The 20,266-nt window shown below is 43.3% G+C and overlaps 1 protein-coding gene across 3 annotated transcripts in view; it reads left to right on the plus strand.

Annotated features, from left to right (window-relative positions):
- Positions 1–20,266, plus strand: part of GRM4 (glutamate metabotropic receptor 4) — a 368,710-nt gene that overhangs the window by 242,777 nt on the left and 105,667 nt on the right. For all 3 annotated transcript variants that reach the window (XM_072997425.2, XM_078392715.1, XM_078392716.1), the window contains 2 exons: positions 2,993–3,128; positions 13,753–13,907. In XM_072997425.2, coding sequence (XP_072853526.1) covers positions 2,993–3,128; positions 13,753–13,907 — 291 coding nt within the window. The remainder of the gene's footprint in view (positions 1–2,992; positions 3,129–13,752; positions 13,908–20,266) is intronic.

Below are 20,266 nucleotides of genomic sequence, written 5' to 3' on the forward strand. Positions count from 1 at the left end.
AGCAAGAGAAGAGCTGGACAGATACAGTGGTGCCTCGCTTTACGATTGCCTCATTTAATGATGAAACCGCATTACGATGAACTTTTTGCGATCACTTTTGTGATCGCAAAACAATGTTTCCTATGGGGGAATGTGTTTCCTATGGGGGAATTTCACTTTGCGATGATTGGTTCCCTGTTTCGGGAACCAATTCTTCACAAAATGACAATTTTCCAACAGCTGATCGGTGGTTTCAAAATGGCCACCAGGTAAACAAAATGGCCCCCTGCTGTTTTCTGGGACGGATTCCTTGCTGCACAGGCAGCGAAAATGGTCACCCTATGGAGGATCTTCACTGGACGGTGAGCATACAGCCCTTTGGAACGCATTAAACGGGTTTTAATGTGTTTCAATGGGTTTTTTCTTTTCGCATTACGATGTTTTTGTTTTACAGCGATTTCGCTGGAACCAATTAATGTCGTAATGCGAGGCATCACTGTACTAGAAAGTAACATAGGAACTGTCTTACACTGAGTCAGGCCATTGGCTTTTCCAGTTCTCTGTTGCTAACACTGACTGGCAGTAGCTGTTCGGGATTTCCCACACATATCTTGAAATCAACTCGGTACCTCTTGTAAATCAATTATGTAACATGCAGGTACTAATACTATAATCCTAATTATATGTACCGGTAATCAAAAGTTACTCTGATATAGTGCAAGCTCTCATTTGAACCATGGTGTACAGTATATTGAATCATATGCACTGAATCATATGGATTCATCCATCCAACTCTCTGCACAAAAGGCACCAGAAATCAACACCCCTGCAGCTGGAGCCATAGCAAAGCAAATCTACTTGGACAACTTGGCTGGGAGGCCTTACCATCTGAGTCAAATGAAATGTGAATTAATTCATAATTAATACCAATTCATTTGCCTCTATGGATAACAAAACTATTTGTATCAAAACCACCACCACCACTACATAACTACCAGAGAATGGCAGTGCAGGTTTGTATCCTACTGTTTCTGGATATATAGAGCTTTGAAATAATTGATTAAAAATTAAGTAGTTACCCTATGTTCATTAAATTGTTCAATAACGATTGTAAAATTTGTTATTTTAAAAATTCAGTTGCAAAGACATTATCTTTTGATTAATGATTAATGTTTCTTTTTATTTTAGTTTGCTATTGGCCATTTCTTGGTAATTTTTAAATGGTATTCTTAATACAGCACTTTCACAGAGTATGTGGTGAATCAAGCACAAATTAATTCATGCATTCTTAATGTTTTAATGATAACTAGTTGATTTTCTTTAATGATTTAACAGTAACATGTTAGTTCTAATGATTATGATGATGATTTGGGTGCCATCTGAAAAATTCCTTGTATGGCACAGTGCTGCCATGTGAGAACATTAAAGATCCCTTGATGTGGTAGTGCCATTGAGTACCACTGTTGTCCCTATGCTCAGTATGAAGTTGGCTCCTTTTGTCAACCTGTGAAAGTACTTGTCTTAGTATCAGTGTTCTCAAGTTGATACTGAGAGAAGCATGTGTTAGTCTGTTTGGGATGCTTTGTAAGATCTCATTCCACTTTGAACATAAAGTGGTTTATTGTATCAGTTGTCTGGGATTCTGCCCTCCCATCTGGACCCTAGCCAAAGTTCTGAAGTTTTTCACTGGAGACCTTAGGTGAGTTGGTTGGAAGAATATGTGTGCAGTTATTGGCTGAGAATAAGGGCCCTAAAAGGAATAGTAAGTGGAGCAGAAGTCATTTCATGACCTTGGCAGGGTTTGGCCAAGTTGATACTGAGATGGGAGACCACAGGACAAGGCAAGAATCTTCAGGCAGGGTGAAAAAAGCATCCTGGTGGAAATTTTGGAGAGCTAGTGCCAGCCTGGAGAAGATAACACTGTTATAGATGGTCTGGGGTAGCTGTGAAGAGGAAATGTGAGATATGGGATCTCACCTGCAGATTTCTGGTCAGCTGTACAGGAATCAGTAGGAGAGAAACTGGATTATATGTATGACAGAATAAATCAGGTCCAAATGAGTATCCCTTCCCACAAAGATATGTAAGAATATAAGCCCATGATGTGTGGGTAGAGCACTATAGCTAGTGAAAGCCCATTATAGTGTTTACCCAGCATGGAAGGAGAGGTGTGCTAGGCTCTCCCCTTCTATTGATTTCTGTTTGTGAAGGTGACAGCGCTGACACAGAGAGCCTCTGACATCTGTGGAGGCTTTCTATGTGAATTAGAACCCTGGAAGTTCAGTTTATCTCATATGGCCAGCATTCATGGATGGAGATGAGGGTGATGTAGAAGAGGGTTTGATTAGGCATCCTTCAGTCTCGAGAGACTATGGTAATGTGCTCTGAATAGAGGACTTGGAACAGCATCTAGTGTGGCTGAGGAGGACAATTCGAGAGTGACAATCCGTTCCACACTGAAGACAAATCCATTCTGTCCCCTGTCCAGCTCCCTGGTTTTGCTGGTTTCGGGACTGCCACTTTGCAGAGGTTGCAAAGGGTGACACAACTGGAAACAGAGGAGCTGCAACTGTTTTGCTTACCTTTTTTCACATGCTGAGGAAAGACACTTTTAAAATGGTTGAATATAGTTTATGTGAAGTCTTTTTCAGGGTTCCATCAATGCCCTTTTGTGTAGTCTTCACATCTGAACTCCAGGCACTGAAGCTACAATTTAGTGTTAGCCACCTGCCTTACACAATCATCTCAGGACAAGGTGTCACACATCTGCATTGCTCATCTGTGTCTATGACAAATGTTCCAGAGCTCTCCCACTTTTAAAGTCACAGTGACATTTATGTTTCAATATACTGAAGAAAGCACATTAAAAGGAGATCATCATGAGCAATGATGGAAGGAGATGACTTTCATTAGTCCACTCATGCAATCTGTGGACAAAAGAACCCCAGGCTCTGTGTTGTTTGGTACTTTTGTCTAAAGGCTTCTCTAATGATGCCATTTTGTCCAACCACAGGGAGCGTGTGTGTGGCACAATCAGTCAAGATCCCTCGGGAGCCCAAACCAGGAGAGTTTGATAAGATCATTCGACGCCTCCTGGAAACATCCAATGCTCGAGCTGTCATCATATTTGCCAATGAAGATGATATCAAGTAAGAGGGTAATGGTTTTGTTTGTGGGAAGGAGAGAGAAAAAAGAGAGGGAAGGGAAAAGAGATTGAGATAGAAGGATAAGATGGGGAGGAATGTTAAAGGAATAGAGAACCTCAAAATGTGCTCCAGGATGAGCTTGCTTCTTTCCCAGTCTCTCTTTCTCACTCTTGATTATGATCAAAATATGCAGAATTACTGGGTCACTGCATCCCCCTTTTTTGTGATGGGGCGGAGGCTTTTAATGGCCCAAAATCTCCATCAATGGTCATGCCACTGAGATTGGAACAATTGGCAGTGACTTAAGAGCATCAAAGGCCCCTCCTCATCCTGACACTCCCAAAGGCTTCTGCAGTTCAAAAGGGATTCCAAGGGACCATTTGAATTTGTGTGCATGTTGTGGAATAAGAAATATTTAATGAGTAATAAAAAAAACCTGTGGCTGATGACATCACCAGCTCACACAGGAGTAACTTTATGCAAGAGGATATGGGGCAGCATTTTGTAAACAATACAGTAGCAGATTTTCCATGGTTGCAAGTTTTGTGTAAGTCACTGGAGAACTAAATACAGTCCATCTGAGCAGAGTGAGTGGAACCAGTATTCAGTTTGAATAAATAAAACTGCTCTATACCGTTTGGTCTTTCTCCTCCCCTTTCTTTCTTCCCTAACAATTGATACTGAGTTGCACCTGATTTTGCAACTGTCTAATTTTTCTAATCAGCAAACAATATGCAAATGTGAGTGAACTGACATTTTCCAGCAGTTTACATCAAATATGCAAACAATCTAAGTTTCTGGGAAGCTGGCTAATAGAAATGTCTGAAGTCCAGTCATTTACACTCATTTACTTCCAACAATATCAGGGATTTGCTTTGCAGTGTAAATGACAAGCATCATTAAACAGGGTTTGTAAACATTTACCTATCTGAGAATGGTTTGTAAGCTAGAAAATTGCACCCTGTTGGCAATAGCTTAAACACATCTGGAAATCTTGTCCTTTTCATGCAATGATAGGCTGATGTTTACTGTTGTGGCCAGATGCCTCTCTTAGGATTTATCAATGTGATCATTTTATGAGCCATGAAAATCTCTCTCTCTCTCTCTCTCTGTTCGTGTGTGTGTTTCAAGACATAGCACACAGTCCTGGTCATTTGAGCTTTTGTGATTCTCTGAACACCAAATGTTTTGCTTCTTATGCTAATTTTCTTGCTCTATTTTCAATGCTGCCATCTTTCTTAAACCTGTAAATGATATAACTGCAAGAGGTAGCACACGCATGTCATATACATCTCATGAGAAGCTGCAGTTGCCATGATAAGGTGTAAATTCACACTGCCGATATTCCGTCAGTTCGGATCTGTGTCATCTATCTCCATTTTCCTCATCATGGCCCAGCACAAAAGAGAACAGTTGACCTCAGACCTTCTCTGCAGAGACAGATTGGAGTCCTCCCCATTCAGGCCTGTCCAAATTTTAGTACTAACTACGTCATTTCTGGGTGGAGTGTGGTCAATGGAGGGAATCTTTCTTTCTTTTTTTCACCATTGCTTATTCCCAGCTTCTGTGCTCACATGGCTTCAGATTTATGGAACAACTGGTGCAGGTAAAGGTAAAGGTTCCCCTTGACAATTTTTGTCCAGTCATGTTCGACTCTAGGGGGCGGTGCTCATCCCCGTTTCCAAGCCATAGAGCCAGCGTTTGTCTGAAGACAATCTTCCGTGGTCACATGGCCAGTGCGACTTAGACACAGAACGCTGTTACCTTCCCACCGAAGTGGTCCCTATTTATCTACTTGTATTTGCATACTTTCGAACTGCTAGGTTGGCGGGAGCTCACTCCGTCGCGTGGATTCGATCTTACGACTGCTTGGTCTTCTCACCCTGCAGCACAGGCTTCTGCTGTTTAGCCCGCAGCACCACCAGCAGGACAAAGGCAAAAGAGAAAGTGGTGAAAGCTGCTTATGGTCCTGCACTCATCTTTTAAGAGACTTTAGAGCCCTCTTTGAGGGCAATATATCCCCCCAAATTCCTTCAGTGTGAATTTGAAAGCAGTGTTATTATAATTATGCCAATTTGCATGTTTGGGGAAGTGAAGTTGAACCTTTCCTGGTAGAGTATCTGGGCCAGGGCTTGTTCACAGGGGAAGAGCTTCAAATCATTATAGGAAGAATCTGACAAGGTCTTTATTAGTGTAGGTATGCCTTTGTGTCTTTCCAGAGATGCTAGGTATTGGTGAACATTTTATTCTTTCCCTTAGATTCAAACCCTCCTTTAACTCTGAAGTTTAATGGATAATTTGGGGCCCATCTCTTTCTCTCAGCCCAAATGACTTTGCAGGTTTTATGTGATTAAAAAAAAATCATATTTCCTAGAGATATGAAGTGGTGTAGCCCAGAAACCCTTGCCATTTTTTGTTGGCTGGAGTTCTAATTCATTGATTTTAGTGTGCTAGTTTACCCTGTCTGGGAAGCTTCCCCAAGAAAGTGACCAAGGCGTAGTAGGATTACTAAAGAAACACGTCGAGATTGTTTGGTTCAGTGATGCTTTCAGCTGAGAAACTTGGTAGATCCAGTTTTTAACATTGGTAAAATTACTGGACCAAATAGTATGTTGCAGATCCTTCCTTCCTTCCTGTCACATCTATGGAGGAAGTCTGTGAATACTTTGAACACTCTTTGAGGGCAATTTGCCCTTAAAATTCTTTCACTGCAAATTTGAAAGCAGCATTATTATAATTATGCCAATTTGGATGACTGAGAAAGTGAATTAAACCTTTCTTGGGAGGCCATCTAGCCAGGTCTTGTTCACACAAAAAGAGCTCCTAATCACCAAATAAGGAATCTGAGGAATTTTTTTTTTTTTTTTTTTTTTAGTGTGGATATGCCTTTGTGTGTTTCAAAATATCACACGTATGTACAAAATTTTTATTCTTTCCACAAATTCATGAATGGCCCTTAAATTCCTGAAATGAGAAATTAGCTTTTTCTTATCTTTACAGCTTGGAAAAGTTATTTTAAAAATTTACAACTCCCAGTATTCTGCAGTTTATGCAGCCACTGGCTGGAAAAGTCTGGTAGTCATAGTTCAAAAAAGTAATTTTTTCCAAGCTATATTTGTGTGAATGCTAGTCCAATGAAGGCAATGTGAAGGGCTCTTTTCAAAAGGGAAATGATTCCATAGGTTTTTACCTGGCAATGTTTATATTGCCCATGCCATTCATGATCTTTCAGGTATGTTCCCTTCTTATTTGTCCAATAATTCTATGACCTAACAGACAGTAGACTGACCCTACACTTGGCCATTTCCTGCAGTTATATTGATCTGCTGGCTAACCTTGTGTAATTCCCTACTATTTCTTTTCCTCTGTTCTCCCTGCCACCCCACATCCGGTCAGTTTGTCAGACTAAGCAAAAGCATTTATTAACTGTCACAACACAACATAATTTTTAAAAAAAATGCTGCTATAAAGAAAGAGTGAAGGTTAGGTGAAGGTTAGGCTCGTTCATTCGTTTAGTCATTTAGTCGTGTCCGGCTCTTCGTGACCCCATGGACCAGAGCACGCCAGGCCCTCCTATCTTCCACTGCCTCCCAGAGTTGGGTCAAATTCATGTTGGTTGCTTCGATGACACTGTCCTACCATCTCATCCTCTGTCGTCCCCTTCTCCTCTTGCCTTCACACTTTCCCAACACCAGGGTCTTTTCCAGGGGGTCTTCTCTTCTCATGAGATGGCCAAAGTATTGGAGCCTCAGCTTCAGGATCTGTCCTTCCAGTGAGCACTCAGGCTTGATTTCCTTTAGAATTGATAGGTTAGGCTCACTCTGCAACAACTACCCTGATCTCCCTGCCTTTAAACAAACAAACCATCAAGATCCTTTCTGTGGCTGCTCTCCCCTCTTGTCTGATTCAATTCCTTCTCTTTCCTTCTGTTATTCATTGCTTTCCAAAAATACTTGCCTTTTCCTTAGGGCTTTGCGTTTGTCTGTCATTAAGTCTCACTGCCACTGCTCTGTTAATCGCTTTTTAATCAGCCTTGCTATTGACAAAGTCTCCATTGATCCACTGGGCACCTTTCTCTTTGGTTTTCTTGTTAAAGGCTTATTTAAACTCACACAGACACACAGGCACACCACCACAGTTGTCTACACTCCATGTCAATTTGAACCCCACTGTTTTCATTGACAGCCCTTTGCCCCTGACGGGACCACTGTCCCTTCAAAATAGCAATCCCTGGAAGCGTTTTCTAGATAGGATGTAGTAGAGGAGTTGGGATGTGATGAATGTTGTGTACTTTTTTTTAGACACACATTTTCTCCTATGGAAAAATGTATCTTGGAAAGTAGGATATAAATAATTGCATTAAATAAATATTGATAACCTGCTTAATTAAAGAGCAAAATGTAAAGACAGAAATCATTATATTCAGCACTGGTGAAGTAAGTTGATCAAATCATATACTATACGTATACAGCTGAATGTATTCATTATTTATTTTTATTTCATTGATTTATATCCTGCCTTATTCAGATTGGTGCTACAAGGAAGTTTGAATTAACAACAACAGCAACAACACCAAGCACAACCAAAAACCTCAAAACAAACAAAGAGAAATGGAAATGACCAAGTCATTGGTCAAAGTGAAAATTACAGAATGTCAATCAATCCTGGAGACTGGTGTTTTTTGTTTTGTTTTGTTTTGCTTTTTGTCACATCATCTTTGGGGTTTGATTGACCAGGAGCACCTCTATTTTGTTTGGATTAAATTTCAGTTTGTTTGTTTTCATTATTGATACTAGGCACCAGTAAAACAGCTTCTGTGGAATTAGACAGAGAGAAGAAATACATTTCGGTATTGTTGGCATGCTGATGACACCAAACACCAAACTTCTGGACAATCTTTCCCAGTGGTTTTATGTATATATTAAATAGCATGGAAGACAAAACAGAACCCTAAGGGACATGACAGGCCAATGGCCAAGGCACTGAATACAAGTCCCCCACCACTAAATCTTCTTCTCAAGGAAGAACTGGAGCCACTGTAAAGCAGTACCATATTTTTCCGTGTATACGATGTTACTTTTTCCTAAAATCATTACACTAAAAATTGAGGTCCATCTTATACACGGAAGTAAGCTAGCTAAGGAGAGAACAAAATGGCACATACCTTGCCTCTGTAAACAAGCTTCCTTCAGTCACAAGGCTTAGCTTCCTACACTCAGGAGACCTGGCTTCCTCCAATCCTGAACCTTATGGAACTGACGTCAGCTGATGCTGTACAAACCAATTAGAACATGACTTGTTGGAGATGGAGCCTGCAGGCTCAGATTCAACAGGGACTCCTAACGTCCAAGCATTCTGAGCCCAGAGAATGAATACTCAAAGCTATGTTTTCTTAATTTTTGGATTAGAAAAGGGGGGTGCCTTATAAACAGGGGTGTGTTATAAATGGAAAAATATTGTATCTCCAAATTCTATCCCAAAGAGATGACCCAGAAAGATATGGTCAATAGGATCCCAAGTCACTGACATGTTCCCTTTGTCCAGGTTCCAGGATAGGTCATTTACCAAGGAAACCAAAGTCATCTCCATCCCATATCTGCGAAAGAAGCCAGGTTGAAATGACTCTAGATAATCTGCCTTATCCAGGAATCCTTGGATCTGAGAAACCATCACATGCACCAGTATCTTGCCCAGAAATAGAATATTTGAGACTGGCCAATAGTTGCCCAATACTATGGGATTCAAGAAGGACATCTTCAAGAATGGTCGACTTACTGCTTGCAAAGGAGGCATTCACCATGTCCCTCACCCAGTTAGCCAGTCCCCCTCTGGCTACTTTTATAAGCCAGGAAAAGCAAGGATCCAGCACACATATGGTAGCTTTCATCTTTCCAAGAACCATGACCATATCCTTAGGCTGCACTAGTTGTTCCAGATGTGAAACCCCTGCTTGGCACTTCAGTGCTGTACTCCTGTCTACTTTATAGATGCAGAGAACAGAAATGCACACCAGAGTTGCAGGGTTTCAAATGTACTTATGATATATGTGATAAGTTGTACTGTATAGTCATACTGTAGATTTGAGTAGTAGCTCACATGACCTAAAAGGGAGACATGGCAGCCATTACATTAATTTTGCATACCAAAATTATCACTAACTCAACTGAATTGTTTCTAGTGCCTGCCTCCATGACATCAAAGAGTTCTTTTTGGCATTGCCAGATCCCCAGCTTGCCAGCCCCCTTAAGAAGGAAGAAGAAGCTGTGGAGATTAAAAATATTTATTTATTTATTTATTTATTTATTTATTTATTTATTTATTTATTTATTTATTTATTTATTTATTTTATTTCTATCCCGCCTATCTGGTCATACTAGACCACTCTAGGCGGCTTACAATTGGAGCAACAATAAAATTATTAAAAACATTACAAATAGACAAAAATGGAAATCAAAGAATATAAAAGAAAAATCGTCAGGGATTATCTGTTGGGAAAGCCTGCCTATACATCAGTGTTTTCAATTGTTTCTTAAAAATGCCCAGTGAGGGAGCCGTGCGAATCTCAGGAGGTAAGTTGTTCCAGAGGCGAGGAGCCACCGCCGAGAAGGCCTGATTTCTGGTCTTTTCCTTCCGGGCCTCTCTCGGCGTCAGGCTCCTCAGCCTCACCTCCTGGCTCGCACGGGTGACACGGGTAGATCTAGGTGGGAGAAGGCGTTCCACCAAATATTGAGGTCCTAAACCATTTAGGGCTTTGTAAGTAAGCATCAACACTTTGAAGTCAATGCGGAATCGGATGGGCAGCCAATGCAATGTGGCCAGAGTGGGCGAGATATGTTGGTATCTTCTCACTCCACTGAGTAATCTGGCCGCAGCATTCTGCACCACCTGTAGTTTCCGCAGCAGCCTCAAAGGTAGCCCCACGTAGAGCGCATTGCAGTGGTCTAATCTTGAGATTACAAGTGCATGTACCAAAGTGTTGAGAGCCCCCACATCAAGGTAGGGTCGCAGCTGGGCTATCCGCCGAAGATGGAAAAATGCGGTGCAGACCACGGACGCCACCTGGGTTTCCATAGTGAGCGCCGGGTCCAGATGAATCCCCAAGCTGCGAACCCCATCCCTGGCAGGCAGGGTCACTCCCCCAAAAATGAGGGAGTTTCCCAAATCCCCAACTGTGGGAGCGCCCACCCTCAGTACCTCCGTCTTGTCTGGGTTCAGCCTCAGCCCATTCTCCTGCATCCATTCCCGAACGGTCTCCAGGCAGCGCTGAAGGGACAGAACGGCATCTCCTGTAGTTGGAGAAAAGGAGATGTAGAGCTGTGTGTCATCCGCATATTGATGGCACAGGGCTCCACACCCCCTGATGACCCCCCCAGCGGCCTCATATAGATGTTAAACAGCATTGGGGAGATGATCGACCCCTGTGGAACCCCACAATTGAGGCTCCACGGGGCCGAGACATTCTCCCCAAGCTGTACTCTCTGGGGAGGGTCCTCCAAGAAGGAATGGAGCCAGGCAAATGCCCGGCCACCTATTCCCAACTCGGTGAGCCTCCCCAGGAGGATACCGTGGTCAATGGTATTGAAGGCCTCTGAGATATCGAGGAGGACCAGCAGAGACATTTTGCCTCTGTCGGCCTCCCTCAACAGGTCATCACACAGGGCGACCAATGCCGTCTCTGTTCCATGGCGCGGCCTGAAGCCCGATTGGAATGGATCCAGGGCATCTGTGTCATCCAGGAACGCCTGAAGCTGATCGGCCACCACCCTCTCGACTACCTTGCTTAAGAAAGAAACATTGGCGACGGGCCTATAATTGCCAATTTCGTCCGCCGCCAAACTAGGTTTCTTTCTTATGGGCCTAATGAGTGTATCCTTGAGGGCAGAGGGAAATCTGCCCTCAAGGAAAGACCCATTAATTATTACAGTAGCCCATTCCGTTGTTGAAGGCCTGGCTGCCTTGATTAGCCAGGCCGGGCAAGGGTCCAAAGAGGAGGTGGAGGCACGGCAGCGATCAAGTGTCCTGGCCACAGTGTCGGGCGAAACAGGCTGAAAGGAGTCAAAAATCACCGGACAAGACGGAGCGCTGGACATCTCAGCTCGACTCACTGTATTCAAAAAAGGGGAGAGGTCCCGGCGGATGGCCTCCACTTTAGATTTTAAAAATGCTGCAAATTGGTCCGGTGTAAAACTAGGGGGAGGCCTATCACCCGGGCCAATTCCGGATAGGTCACGTACTATACGGAATAATTCCGCCTGCTGATTAGACGCCTCGCTTATCCGGTTAGCGAGGTATGTTCGACTGGCAGCCTTTACCTTGGCCTGGTGAAGGTTAGTAGCGACCTTAACAGCTATGCGATTAAAAACCGTCAGGTCTTTTCTCCATTTGCGCTCTAGCCATCTCCTGACCCGCTTCGACGTCCAGAGATCCTGGTTAAACCAGGGTGCCGGGCGATCTCTGCGGCTGAGAGGGCGTTTAGGCGCGATCGTGTCTACGGCACTAGCCGCGGCTGTGAACCAGGCGTCGACCAGAGCCTCGACAGGAGCGCCAGCCAGGTCAGCCGTAACCCCTCTCATGGTATCCTGGAATCCAATCGGATCCAGTAGCCTTCGAGGGCGGACCATAACAATAGGTCCCTGCTCCCTGCGAGGGGGGAGAGCCATCTTGATGGTACACTTTATTAGGTGGTGATCCGACCATGACAAGGGGACCGACTCGAGGTCAGTCACCATCGGACCACTCTCACTCCCATTGGTGGAAAAGACCAGGTCTAATGTGTGGCCGCCCACGTGTGTAGGGCCGTTGACATGTTGGGACATGTTCAAGAAGGCCATGGTCTCCAAGAACTCAAGAGCTGGTCCGGACGTTTCTGCCCCCGCATGCACGTTGAAGTCCCCCAGGACTAGTAGCCTCGGGGAACCCAGCAGTGCCGCGGAGACAAAGTCCACCAGCTCCGGTAGGGAAATGGCTGGGTCACGGGGAGCACGGTAACCCAGCAAGATCCCAATACCGTCCCTGGCCCCAATCCACACGTGGAGAGCCTCAAGACCCGGCTTTACCACCGAGGAGCGCCTAACTACCTCCAAGGTGGACTTATAGAGGATGGCTACTCCCCCTCCCCATCCCTCCAGTCTACCCTGGTGTTGGACAGCATAACCAGGCGGACAAATAAGAGCTAGGGGGGACCCCCCTCTCCACCAATCCATGTTTCCGTTATGCAGGCCAGGTCTGCATCTTCCTCCAAGATAAGATCATAAATCAGTTGGGTTTTATTAGATACAGACCTGGCGTTCAACAACACCAAGCGTAGAGTAGAGGGCCGGCTGGTCTGGCTACCTCGATATTGGGGGTTGGTCTCCGTCTCAGAACAAGGAACAGCCTGTAAACATCTGTTCATAGTTCTTCTGACACGAGTAGGGACGGAGCCAACGCCATATCGCCCTCTACCCGTAATCACGGTGATGTTTTGTGGCCCCTCGCTGGGAGGGCTGTCACCCCATTCCATGACGAGAAGAGAAATAAAAAGAAAAGGGGAAAGAAAAAACTAATAACTTAATTCAAATATACAAAAAAAAGGATAGTACAATAAAAAGCTAAAGTAAGTACATCAATAAAAAACATATAAACCAGCAGTACCAAACTTAATAATAATTAAATTAAGTTAAACAAAATTAGTAACTTAAAAAATAAATACTAATGAGAGAAAATAGAATGTAATTGCATGGGGATGTGTCGTGAGAACTAATGGGCATAAATATTTCATATTCCTTGGACTTCAGCTCCCAGAATTCACCAGGAATTTCCCCCGACATGGTGAGGAGATGGGAGGGGACCCAAGTGTGATGAAGAAGGATGGTATTGGCAACAGGAAGCTGCATAGGACTGAGCTGTCAGGCCTTGAAATTTAGGGCTTGAGTTTTCAGGAATAATTGATTGCATTGAGGTCAATAGTTCTAAAGGGGACACAATACTTTTAGTTTTTGGGAGGCAACCTGTCTAGAAAAGGTCTAGTGGTGGCCTCCCAGCATCAGAATTTGGAGTTGCCTCTTTATGTGAGTAAAACAGACAGAAGGGTAGCATGTGCCTCACCCTATGTGTCTCTGCCTCCCTTTTCATTCTTTCTGTCCTGTCCTGTATTTGTGGGTTATGCAGGTGAGGAATGATTGCAGATCCAGCTTGAGAAACAGCCTGAATGGATGCAGCATGAGTGTGCTACGCTGCCAGATTTTTTTCTCATGACATCTGATGGTCACTGAAAGTATATTGATTTTCATTAGAAGTGTGCAGATTTGTGGGTTGTTTTTTTTCCCAGCAACAGGCCAGGGGCATTCTGGGATCTATTCCCCCCCCAACACATGTGGACATCTCTCTAGTTTGCATCTGTTCCCATCTCTCTGTAGAGAGGAGCAAATGTAATAAATGTCTCCTAGTGTCATGGAAATTGGTATCTGAAGAGGCTGCTTGCTGGATGTGATTGGACTAGACATGGGAAGCTCTTCTTTGTCAGTGTCAATATAATAGGTACAATGTGAGATCTGTCTTTCTTGCTCTTTGTTACAGTGTTCACATTAAACAAAATGTAGAAGTCTTGATGGTTTCATAAATTGGCACTCTGTCTTTTTTTCTGCAGGAATGTGTTGATGGCAGCAAAGAGGGCCAACCAGACTGGACACTTCATTTGGATGGGCTCTGATAGCTGGGGTTCCAAAATTGCCCCAGTGAGAGATCTAGAAGAGGTGGCTGAGGGATCAGTCACCATCTTACCTAAGAGGGCATCTGTTAGAGGTAGGTCTGGGTTCTCAAACCTCTATGGTGTGAGGTGGACATTTGCTATCATTGCAAATAAAATAAAATAACTGTAATATAAGACTTTACACTCGAGCAATGATTTTGTATCTAGTAACCTTCCATGAGGTGGGAATCCTGGCTTCTTGGATTTCTTGACTGTGTGAGAACCTGTTAAAGATAACCTTGAAGGAATTGTTGGAAGGTGTTCTAAGTCATTATTTTCATTCACTTACTTTTCGCATTATCCCGGCTTTTTCCAATGAGACAAAACAACAACAACACATACTGTATTTTCCTTCATTTTATCTTATAAAAAAACTATTTTATCTTATCTACCTGGATCTTCCGCGTCCCAGTCCAGCATTCCAAACACTGTACTATACAACATTCATCACAGATATCAGACTTCCAGGATCTACTTGGAACTTTTGTTTTAAAGCAGAACTCTGGAACTCAGTTAAGCCTATGATAAAATAATTGCTCAAGGGGATGACTATACATTTAGAATCAAGGAGCAGGCTGTCTGAGAGCATACTGAGCCCATGAGTTTGCATCTAGTGCCAGAATATTTTTATCAAAGAGTCTGAAAACCTTGCTGAACCAGTACTGATGATACCATCAGATCCTTTTTGTCCCCTTATTCTCAGCTGTGATCATGATGCAGGAGAACAGTGTGATGCAAATTTCTGTTACACTGGGTTACATGGAATCTCTTCTTTCTCATAGCATATGCATGCACACAAGCAATTTAGATAGTTCTTCCCTAATAGCTTAGTGATTATTATTATATTTTACTGCAAGTGAGAGATGCCAGTTGAAATGATGAAAGGTTAGCAAATGAAGGCCTTATCAGGGCTATTGCTGCAAATTGCAGGCAATGGTGTCAGAGATTTCATGTAAAATATATTATTTCTTTATTGTCAGTGAGTCGTTCATGTACATTAGCTGCAGAAGTCTCTGCGGATGTTATCAATGCACAGTCAGTCATTTCTATATCCTTGCTAGAAAAGTCTTTGTTTGACATGTCCAGTTCTTAATGCTTTAAGGAGACTGCCCTCCCTGGGCAGCTGGCTAAGGAGGGGCTAATTTATCCTCCCAGTCTTCCCTGGCTTTGTACTATGGTCCAGTGGTATCATTCATTTCCTTGTAGCTTATGAGTTCCTCTTCACCACTTGACAAAGAAATAGAGAATCTCAGATCACTTGAGAAACAAAAATATTGCCTCCTGCAGAAGTAGGGCTAGATCCTGTTGCTTTCTGGAGGGGTGACAAATAGGAAACCCATAAACTTTCTTTAGTTCTATGATGAAGAACAACCTCCCAAGATATAATTATATTGAATAGCAAGTAAATAAATCTAATACAGATTGCTATGCCCCTTGCTCCATGGGCATAGCAAGAGGAGGGAAAGCATGTTTTGATCCCTTTTCTCCTCCTCTTGCTAAGCCCCACGGGGCTTAGGAAGAAGAGGGAAAGCAGGGATCAAAACAATTGTCCAGTCGTGGCTGCGGGGTTGCTTTGTTCCCCTTTCCCCTTCTCTTGCTAAGCCCCGTGGGGCATAGCAAGAGGAAGGAAAGCAGGGATCAAAGTGATCATGCCGTGCTCTGATCCCTTTTCCCCTCCTCTTGCTAAGCCCCTGCAAAAAGAGGGAAAGCAGAGATCAAAGTGATTGTGCTGTGGCTGGGGATCACTTTGATCCCTCTTTGATAGCTCATTGATCCCTCCACTCCTCTTCTTATGCCTTGCAGGCATAGGAAGAAGAGGAAAGGCTAATGAAGCCATCTCCCAGCCCCAGGGGTGGGATTCCCTTTGGGCAGGCTTTAGCAAGCTGCCTAAAGGGAAAACCCGTCTCTGCTTATGTCCCTGAGGAACAGCTGATCCACGGGGGCAGAAGCAGATAGGGAACGAAGGGACAAATATAAAAGGGTTATATTCGTTGCTTCATATTCATTAGGGTCTCTGGATATCAATGAATATCTGACGAATCAGGGATATTTAATGAATATCCTGATTTGTTTTTATATTCATCCACATGTCTAATCATAAATAATGATCTCTGGTGCAATGACCCTTGTTGCATTTCTTTTCTTGATTTCAGTTAACTGTGTTTTTTTAACATCTTGCAATCTTGGTTTAATTCCCCAGCCCCTAAGGCCAAAACACATGTTAGAGTTAGCCTGTAACCAGAAGATGAAAATCCTTAACTAATGAAAGCATCTGAGTGTCAGAGCACACGTTTCTCTTACTTGTCAGAGTATGGAAATATATTTGCTGTGTTTAATTGGTCTACACTCTACAGGGCATAAGTACGGAATTCCTTTGAAGTCTTATTTCACAAAAATGGAAAAAATGCATTAATCACTCCTCTGTGTGAGAGAGGATTGCCACCAGCATCCATAGCAGGGCATCTGCCCTTGCCTCAAACTACCCTAAGAGCATGGGTGAAGCAGCTGTGCTGGGCTCTCAGGAAGGTTAGGAGGAGGGAAGTCCAAGTGTTGCTGTGAAGCTGGAAGATGGGAATAGATGGTGGGACAGGAGGGGGGTACTTGGCAGCATTAAAGGATGGCATAGGTCAAAGTTTGGGGCCTTCCTCAGAGCTTGGGACTCCTGGTGGAAGTTTTGATGAGAAAGACGGCCCTGGGAGTTTGCAACGGAGAAGCTGGAGCCCATTACTGAGGAGCTGATTTGGGAGCAAGATGATAAGCTTTGACAAAGGAAAGTTGTCATGGCCTGTTGAATGATGGCAGCAGAAAAAGGCAGGGAAGGGGGCAGGAAGGATGGAGTCATTATTCAAAAGGAGAACAAATTGGTGTGATTACATTTTACTCTATGCAGAGTTCTTTACCATGTTCCTTGTCAACCTTTGTTACCTTGCATAACTGTACCAACTTTCCAGTTCAAGATATTCCCTCACTGTTTCTCAAATCTACAGTTTCCAAGCATTCACCAATAATAATTTTAAAATGCCCAGTGTTTCTGCAGAAAATTGGTGTCTCTGCACACTCGCATGAAAAATGAAAACAAAACAAACTTAAAAAGTCTTGTGGTCTTTACAGAAATGTAGCATGCTACATGTGCAAATAGCATTTCATTTTTTTTAAAAAAAATTATACCTATCTTTCTCCAAAAAAGGACACAAGGCAGCTTTTGATATTAAAGAAAATATTAAAATTAAAAATACAATAATGGTCACAATATTAAAAAAGTATTTAAGCTTGCATAATATTAAAATTCAACCACAGAGTGACTTTGAGACCACTAAAGTGATCTGTCAGAGCATTAATGTGTCTTTTGAAAACGTGTGGCCTTCTTAAATAGATCAGAGGGATTCAGTTTTTCAGGTTGCTCTCAGAAATAAAAATTCTGAGTTTCTGAGGATTTAAAAGCTCCTGGAAGCTGCCTTGAGCAAAGGCCAAAGAATCTTATCTTGCTCCTTAAATACACCGACATTTATTAATTACCCCACGAGCTTCCATGGACTGTAACCTAGCTACTAATCAGGAGTATGAAGTGTTAGCCAGAATTTTAGATGTCTGTGTAGTACATGCAGTGGGATTGGGACTGTAGACAGTGAAGTCAGAGGGAAATGGAAAGCTGCAACTACAATCCCTTTAGCAGTGGTCCCCAACCTTGGGCCTCCAGATATTCTTGGACTACAACTCCCAGAAGCCTTCGCCACCACCCCTGCTGGCCAGGATTTCTGGGAGTTGAAGTCCAAGAACATCTGGAAGCCCAGGGTTGGAGACCAGTGCTTTAGAGAGTCTTGATACAACATCAGAGAAAGTAAGGCACTGGCAGTCAGACGTGCCACAAGAAACAGGGGTCACCCCATGTGCTTACTGGGCCCCTGGCTGCCACCATGCTGAGTGCCTTCTCTCTGGGGGAAGTGCTGATGGCCATCCAATCTTAGGTGTCCAGTAGCACAGGGAGAAACCCCAGCCATATTGTGCTTCTGAAGCCAATCCAAGTGGTGGCCTTTTTTTACCCACAACTTACTACTCATCTTTATTCAATATAAAATGTTAATTATATCAGGATGTGTTTGTCTGTTTATGGGAGGAGGCTGGGAGTGTGTCAGTTATCTCACCTGGCACCACAGTTCTAAATAGCAAGAATCACTGTAATTAAAACAAAGCAAAACAACAACAACAAAAAATCAGCTTCCAGAGAAAGGCAAAGGATCAGAATCAGAAATGGCAAGAATACATACGAGATTTGTCACTGTTCAGAGGCTATTATATCGGTGAGTCTTTATCCATTTTTTGCATGGGTTTTATCTACTTGAGAAATTGCACCCATGTTGTAGCACTGTCAGATTTAACTCACAGCCGTTGTTTCATTTGCAGAGGTGTCATTCATTAGGAAGGAAAGAGCTGTCAAGTGCCGCAAGCCTATTAAAAGATCCATTCAATTAATAAGGCTATGCTAGACAGAACCCTAAGGAGAGCCCTACACAGCCACCATTCTTCCTGTCCCTTCTGTACCCACTCTGATATCCACTTATGCCAAGGAAATTAGGTTTATGTTCTCTGTGACTAAAATATGCATGGTTAATTAAGCCATTGCTATGGTGGAAACCTGCAAGAGATTGGCTAAGAGCAATGTAGCTTTGTGAAGTCACAGGCCTATACCCACCTCATCCATTTGTTTTCCTTTAAAGAGTTTTGCTTTTCAGGCTCCCTATCGTCCTTTGTTTGACCCTCTGACTGATTTTAAACCATGACACTCACCTGCACTTTGCATGAGATTGTAGAAACTTGACTTCATCTTTGACTTGAGGTGGAAACAGGCTAAGGAACTAAAGGAGTTGTACCACTAAAAGGTTAAGCTACAAGTAACTAAAACTAAACACTTGCCTATTAGCTTCAGATTAGGAGGTACTAAGGATGTGATTGCATGGGAAAATAGACTGCATTTTGTAGAGATAGGGAGGGGCGTGTCAAAGAAGGAGTAGAATGCAGCAGAATGGAGATGGACGGCAGGTCTGACTCCATCATAGAATCACTGTGGATTAAACTACCAGGCCCAAGGAGTGATGTGATAGTGGAGATGTGCTATCATCCCCCAGATCAAGAACTTGAGGGGGACCTTGAAATGAGAGGACAAATCAGGGAGGTATCAAAGAGTGACAGGATTTTCATCAGGGGTGGGGGCTTAAATTATCCTCACACCGACTGGGTCAATGCATATTCGGGTCAAGAAAGTGAGACTGGGTTTCTTGACATGTTAAATGACTGTGCCTTGGAGCGACTTGTCATGGAGCCCTCCAGAGGACAGGTGACTCTGGATTTAATACTGTGTGGTGTTCAGGATCTGGTTAGGGACATGAATGTTGCTGAGCCCTTATGGAATAGTGACCATGCTGTAATCTCTTTCGCCATTCATGTTGGGCGAGGGGGGGGAGTGTCAAGCAAATCTGGCACAAAAACCCTTGATTTCCAAAGGGCAGACTTCCCTCAGATGAGGAAACTAGTTAAAAAGAAGTTGAAAGGGATGGTAAAAAGCATCCAATCTGTCCAGAGTGCACGGAGCCTGTTTAAAGCAAAAGTAGTAGAGGCCCAGCGGAAGTGTATCCTGCAAAGAAAGAAGGGCTCAACTATGTCCAGGAGGGTGCTGGCATGGATAAGAAGTTCCGTTAGAGAGGCTCTGAAGGGCAAGGAGGGGTCCTTCCATAAATGGAAATCCTTCCCAAATGAGGAAAATAAAAAGGAACACAAACTGTGGCAAAAGAAATGTAAGAAGATGATATGGAAGGCAAAGAAGGCCTTTGAGGATCATATGTCCAGCAATATAAAGGGAAATAATAAAAGCTTATTTAAATATGTTAGAAGCAGGAAACGTGCCAGAGAAGTGGCTGGCCCTCTGGATGGTGAGGAAGGTAATGGGGGGACTTGAAGATTGCAGAGAAATTAAATGAGTTCTTCACAGCTGACTTCATGACAAAAGAACTTGGTCAGAGTCCACTGCCCAAATGGCCCCTCCTGACTAATGAATTAAATCAGATACAGGTTAAAAGGAGGATGTTTTAGACCTAACCGATAAATGGAAGATCAATAAGTCACCGGGCTCAGATGACATCCACCCAAGGGTTATTAAGGAACTGAGAAATGAAGTCACCTGCATGCACTCACGCCCACCCACATGCATGCACTCACGCCCACTCACTCACACCCACACGCCCTGATGACCCCTCCATGTGTATACACACGGGTGCACAGGCTGAAGGCAACGGATCAGACAAAATGGCAACACGGGCTTTATGTAGCCTGTAGGCAATAGTTTGGAGTCTCTTGTCTAGAGAAAAGGCACCTGAGGGGAGACATGACTGAGATGTATAAAAGTATGCAGGGGGTAGAT

Source organism: Pogona vitticeps, chromosome 4 (genome assembly GCF_051106095.1).
Source record: "Pogona vitticeps strain Pit_001003342236 chromosome 4, PviZW2.1, whole genome shotgun sequence".
Lineage (NCBI taxonomy): Eukaryota > Metazoa > Chordata > Lepidosauria > Squamata > Agamidae > Pogona > Pogona vitticeps.